The sequence below is a fragment of the Nicrophorus vespilloides genome, unplaced genomic scaffold (genome assembly GCF_001412225.1).
Source record: "Nicrophorus vespilloides isolate i.1.1-1 unplaced genomic scaffold, Nicve_v1.0, whole genome shotgun sequence".
Classification (NCBI taxonomy): Eukaryota; Metazoa; Arthropoda; class Insecta; order Coleoptera; family Silphidae; genus Nicrophorus; species Nicrophorus vespilloides.
Window position 1 is genome coordinate 1 of NW_017096184.1, and position 6,630 is coordinate 6,630.

A 6,630-nucleotide genomic window follows, 5' to 3' on the forward strand; every position below is an offset into this window, starting at 1 on the left:
GGGTGGGTGTCTGGGTATACTTCTTGGTGGACAGCCTTGACGACTGGGGCGGCGTAGTGAGCTACTGGGGCAACAGTCTTGACAACAGCTGGGAGATGGTGGTAAGCAGCGACTGGAGCGGCGTGGTAAGCTGCCACTGGGGCGGCGTGGTAAGCAGCTACTGGGGCGGCGTAGTGAGCAGCAACTGGGGCAGAAGCGTAGTGAGATACTGGAGCATCGCTAAGGGAGGAGTAGGAAGTGGCATGGTGTCCATGTCCAAGTTCGAAAACTCCAGCTTGAGCGCAAGCTACCAAAGCAGAAACAGCCAAAATCTAAAACAAATTTATAATTAATTTTTATACCAATAATAATATTATATATTGATCAATTACCTTAGTGAACATGTTGTATGCTTGTGATACAATTCGATACTGTTTAGTAAAATACTCTCTCTTTTATATAAATCCATTCCACTCCAAATTTTAGGAATGTATTACGTAACATCACGCAAATTACGAATTCATAGGTTGAACTTGAAACAGTTTCTTTAAGAGAGGTGCCATATATTCATAGCAATTCTCCATAGCGAGATTAAATAAAACGTATGGTTTTGATGTTCATTTATGAAATAATGTAATAGTTAGATAATTTACCAGTTCTATAATAATAATACTATAATTTTGTATATATTACTTTGACCGTGATTATAAAATCAGGCAAAAGTAACATCTACCCAACTACTTATTTACTTTAATATCTATTATTCCAACCATCAATAGAACCCTGTTCTAACTTTTCTTTGTTCTTCATATAATGTAATAGCTGTTGCAAGATACCATGACGTTGTTCATTAGCCAATTGCTTCGATTTGGCATCTCTTTTTTGTATATTCACGTTATTTGGGTTAAAATTTTCCATTTTGAAAAAACAGCCTTGAGTATTATATATTTCTTAAAAAAAATATTTTTGGTCTTCAAATTCCAACTTAACTCAAAACAAAACGACTGTCAAATATGTTAGACTATTTAGATATCAATGTAAACAATATCAATATAATGAGTATTGACAGATGTTTTCGAAACTCTAAATAATCTAAGATTTACTTCCAAATGTATACCAGGGGGTTAACCGAATATTTAAGTCGCCCAGACCATCTGTGAGGTTCGGCCTATTGACTTCCAGCCAAATCTATGAACAATGACAGTGTTGAAAGATAGTAGCAGTAGTAGAAACTACATGATTTTTCTATTTTTATGTATGTAAAATATTATTATTAATTAAATTATATACTTAATTTATTGCATATATATTTACTACATCATTTTCAGCTATTATTATTTACCTTAAATTATGAAAAAGAATACACAATAATTCTATTTTTAACTTTTATTTCTTAAAACTATTTGACTATCAGTTCAGTTCATTAATGATGGTAAGCATTGTATACTGGAGCAGCGACAAATGTCTTGGATGGAATGAAAGCTTTGGCAACGACGGCTTTTTGGACGATTGGTTCTCCCTTGTATTCGACGTTGGCGTTGAATCCGCTGTGGGAGTCAGCAGAATAGTGGACAGTACGGGTGACACCATCAGGTTGAACCAAAGTGTAGTATCCCTTTACAACATCTCCATCGCGTTCTTCGTGTTGGTTCTTGACATCACCGGTGTGAGCATCTGGACACCATATTCGTAGGAATATTGTGGGTGAGCATCAGCATATACTTCTTGGTGGACGGCTTTGACGATTGGTGAGGCATATTGGGCTACTGGGGCGGCGTAGTGGGCTATTGGGGCGGCGTAGTGGGCTACTGGAGCGGCAGCGTAATGAGTAATTGGGGCGGCGGCATAGTGAGCAGCAACTGGTGCGGCGTAGTGGGCAACTGGTGCTACGTGTTGGTTGATGGAGGAGTAGGATGTGGCATGTTGTCCATGTCCAAGCTCGAAAACTCCAGCTTGAGCGCAAGCTACCATAGCGAAAACGGCAAGAATCTATAATATAATTTACTTTTAGTATAACAAATATCTTAATTAAAAATATTATTTATGAATTACCTTAGCGAACATGTTGAATGCTTGTGATACAATTCGATACTGTACCGAAAGAATGCTCGCGCTTTTATATGAATCCATTCCACTTTCGTATTTGCAACATAATTACATAACTTGAGATTCTTGAATTTCAACTCGAAAAAAATTGTAAATTTAGTTTACTGTTTGTTACAAATATATTATTTATTTCGCAATAATAACTGACTTGTATAATGAATCCTCATATTAGTTTAATGATTGAAACATCCATTTTCCATTAACTATATACATATTTTCACAAATACTGTAAATTCTTTTGTTTGATTTAGCTTTAATGTAATTTAGAAACCGCACACCTACAGAATATATAATTTTGTTTGGTCATGTACCTTATAAATATTATTAATTCAGAATAAATTAATGTATTAAATTGTTTAACAAAATCTTTCGGGATATTAACATATTCGTATTCTAAAAGACTGGTCATTTGTTCTAATGAAAAAATGACTTAGTTAATTTTGATTTTTTTTTTAAATTATTATTGTATTCATAAATTATCAGCAAGTATTTATTGAGTACATCAATATGAAAGTACCGCATACTTACTTCTTTGAGAACATAAAATCGTTCATGATGGAATGGCAAGAAGAATACCTTTTGGACAGTTAGACCAAAGGAAGGCTTTACTCAATAGGACAATGAAGAGCACCCCATGGTTCACAGAACTAGGTATCTATAAAAAACGTCAAGTCTCCACACTCTCAAGAATACGTTCAGTGCATTCCTTATCCCCATCTCATCTATACAGAGTGGGACTATCTGAGTCCGGCCTTGGTTCGTGTGGAGCTATAGGTACAATTAACCATATTCTCTTTGAATGCCCTAACAACGCTACGGCGACGAAGACTCTACTTTGTATCATTTCGAAACACTAACAGTTGCCCACTTCTGTATGAAATATGTCGAAAAGTTATCGAATATAATATTGTGTCATTATTTAAATTTTTATTCCACTTTATAGTCTATTATTCAGGTATTATATTTTAAGACAGTAATTAATAAAAATAATTATATTTAATGAAACAATAACATACTTACATAAATAATAATATACATGAATCCCTGTATTTACCCGATTTTCCGTTCCACTTGGATTTTTTTGTTACGCGAATAAAAATCGTAAATAAACTGTGTACAACATAAAAATGGAAATATAGCTTAATAAATATAAATTTTCAGAAAATAAGAGTAAATTGTATTCACTATCACTATCGTTATTTAAAATAAACAACCTTTTATTTTATTTGCCACAAAGTTATCATCTTCGTTGCATGAAAATTCGAATTATATTTTTATCAATATTTTATTCTATCAAGTTTTCATAAATTTGCTGAAATTCGCTGCAACATTTTCTTTAATTATTACTGAAAATATTAAGACCGCGTAAATTAATTTCGCATATAAAATATACCCTGTAAATATAGTTCTAATTTACGACTAAAAAAACCCTCGTATAAAATTAGTACCGCGTAAATACAGGGACGCCTGTGCTAAAATGCACGAAATAATTTTCAAGTATCACTAGAATGGGCTTCCGTCGGTTTTTCGTCCTAACTTTATAAGTAAATTAGTTGATTTAAAAATAATTAACACAACGTTAATCTAAACCGTTTATTTACAAACTAACCTTTATTGTCTTTGAGACAATAAAGGAAAGTTTTAATAAAATTTATCTTAAATTTTAAATGATTGTCAATATATTATACGTTGTTGCATGTACTAATTTCAATGGTGGTGCGCTTTATATACTGGGGCAGCAGCAACGATGGTCATGGCTACAACAGCTTTTTAGACGATCGACTCTTTGTATTCTACTGTCCTTAACAACATCTCCATCGGGTATTTCATCTTGGTTCTTGATATGACTGGAATGAGCATCTAGATCACCGTATTCACAGTCATATTGCGGGTGAGCAATATTAATTCTTCAAAATAATTAAAACATAATATAATTGGTATATTATCTAATATAGTATAGTTATATATAGTATAGTTAAATGTATTTTAATAGAAATAATAAAACTTAGCAATAAGACTTTAGTAGATAGGCTTTTTGTATAAATTATGACAAATAAACAATTTCCAATAATATAATAATAATATCTATCTTAAACAAATATTCAGAAATCGATAAATCTAACATAGCTTTAAAAATAATCTATTTTAATGTTTAAATTATTAATTAAGCAAAATGAAATAATTTGTCTATTGAATTATTCATGATTGAAGTAAAAAAAATCATTAACTAATTAAAAATTGTAGAATCATTTTTAGAAAATAAATTATATCCATATTAGAAAACCATTAAATTTCAAGTTATATATAACGTTATATTATAAAAAACTCTTACTTGTAGTATAAATATCAAATTACTATAAATATACTTTCAATAATTATATATATTTCAGATACTCCATTCTAGAATTAGTTGATAGCAGAGAATAAATGATTATGTTAAATTTGTAGACACAAAAGAGTATTATCATTCTGTATGGATAAAGTGAACCTTAATAAAACAACTTTTTTTTAAAATTTAAATCTTATACTTTAATAAATAAATTCAACAATGTAATTCTTTAATGATGGTATGCTTTATATACTGGGGCAGCAGCAACGATTGTCTTGGCTACAACAGCTTTTTGGACGATTGGCTCTCCTTTGTATTCTACTTCAGCGTTGAATCCGTTGTGGGCATCAGCGGTGTAGTGGACGGTACGGGTGACGCCATCAGGTTGGACCAAGGTGTAGTATCCCTTGACAACATCTCCGTCACGTTCTTCGTGTTGGTTCTTGATATCACCGGTGTGGGCATCTTGGACTCCGTATTGGTAAGAGTATTCTGGGTGGGTGTCTGGGTATACTTCTTGGTGGACAGACTTGACGATTGGGGTGGCGTAGTGAGCTACTGGGGCGACAGTCTTGATAACAGCTGGGAGATTGTGGTAAGCAGCGACTGGAGCGGCGTGGTAAGCTGCCACGGGGGCGGCGTGGTAAGCAGCTACTGGGGCGGCGTAGTGAGAAACTGGAGCGACAGTCTTAACTACGGCTGGGGCATGGTGGTAAGCGGCTACTGGGGCGGCGTAGTGAGCAGCAACTGGGGCAGAATAATATTATATATTGATCAATTACCTTAGTGAACATGTTGTATGCTTGTGATACAATTCGATACTGTTTAGTAAAATACTCTCTCTTTTATATAAATCCATTCCACTCCAAATTTTAGGAATGTATTACGTAACATCACGCAAATTACGAATTCATAGTTTGAACTTGAAACAGTTTCTGTTAAGAGAGGTGCCATATATTCATAGCAATTGTCCATATCGAGATTAAATAAAACGTATGGTTTTGATGTTCATTTATGAAATAATGCAATAGTTAGATAATTTACCAGTTCCATAATGCTATAATGTTGTATATATTACATTGACTGTGATTATGACCGTGATTATAAAATCACTACTTACTTTAATATCTATTATTCCAACCATCAGTAGAACCCTGTTCTAACTTTTCTTTGTTCTTCATATAATTTAATAGCTGTTGCAAGATACCATGACGTTGTTAATTAGCCAATTGCTTCGATTTGGCATCTCTTTTTTGTATATTCACGTTATTTGGGTTAAAATTTTCCATTTTGAAAATACAGCGGTGAGTATTATATATTTCTTAAAAAAAAAATTTTGGTATTCAAATTTCAACTTAACTCAAAAGAAAACGACTGTCAAATATGTTAAATTATTTAGATATCAATGTAAACAATATCAATATAATGAATGTCGCCCAGACATTCTGTGAGGTTCGGCATATTGACTTCCAGCCAAATTTATGGACAATGACAGTGTTGAAAGATAGTAGCAGTAGTAGAAACTACAACATGCCACATCCTACTCCTCCATCAACCAACACGTAGCACCAGTTGCCCACTACGCCGCACCAGTTGCTGCTCACTATGCCGCCGCCCCAATTACTCATTACGCTGCCGCTCCAGTAGCCCACTACGCCGCCCCAATAGCCCACTACGCCGCCCCAGTAGCCCAATATGCCTCACCAATCGTCAAAGCCGTCCACCAAGAAGTATATGCTGATGCTCACCCACAATATTCCTACGAATATGGTGTCCAGGATGCTCACACCGGTGATGTCAAGAACCAACACGAAGAACGCGATGGAGATGTTGTAAAGGGATACTACACTTTGGTTCAACCTGATGGTGTCACCCGTACTGTCCACTATTCTGCTGACTCCCACAGCGGATTCAACGCCAACGTCGAATACAAGGGAGAACCAATCGTCCAAAAAGCCGTCGTTGCCAAAGCTTTCATTCCATCCAAGACATTTGTCGCTGCTCCAGTATACAATGCTTACCATCATTAATGAACTGAACTGATAGTCAAATAGTTTTAAGAAATAAAAGTTAAAAATAGAATTATTGTGTATTCTTTTTCATAATTTAAGGTAAATAATAATAGCTGAAAATGATGTAGTAAATATATATGCAATAAATTAAGTATATAATTTAATTAATAATAATATTTTACATACATAAAAATAGAAAAATCA

At 34.0% G+C, this 6,630-nt stretch overlaps 3 protein-coding genes and 1 pseudogene across 3 annotated transcripts; 1 reads left to right on the top strand and 3 right to left on the bottom strand.

Annotated features, from left to right (window-relative positions):
• Positions 1-20: 20 nt before the first annotated feature.
• On the bottom strand, positions 21-383 carry LOC108569931 (larval cuticle protein F1-like; the record flags this gene model as incomplete). The annotated part of the gene is made up of 2 exons (XM_017931698.1): positions 372-383; positions 21-311 (listed from the first exon to the last, which is right to left on the bottom strand). Coding segments are annotated over exons 1-2 (303 nt in total), but the record flags the coding sequence as incomplete, so codon positions are not given.
• Positions 384-1,402: 1,019 nt separating this feature from the next.
• LOC108569932 lies at positions 1,403-2,043 on the bottom strand (annotated as a pseudogene).
• A 2,600-nt stretch (positions 2,044-4,643) lies between these two features.
• On the bottom strand, positions 4,644-5,308 carry LOC108569933 (cuticle protein 8-like). The gene is made up of 2 exons (XM_017931699.1): positions 5,302-5,308; positions 4,644-5,161 (listed from the first exon to the last, which is right to left on the bottom strand). Exons 1-2 carry the CDS (start codon positions 5,306-5,308, stop codon positions 4,644-4,646), a joined length of 525 nt encoding a protein of 174 aa, XP_017787188.1.
• Positions 5,309-5,902: 594 nt separating this feature from the next.
• On the top strand, positions 5,903-6,444 carry LOC108569935 (cuticle protein 8-like). Its single transcript, XM_017931700.1, has 2 exons — positions 5,903-5,927; positions 5,981-6,444. Exons 1-2 carry the CDS (start codon positions 5,903-5,905, stop codon positions 6,442-6,444), a joined length of 489 nt encoding a protein of 162 aa, XP_017787189.1.
• Positions 6,445-6,630: the final 186 nt, after the last annotated feature.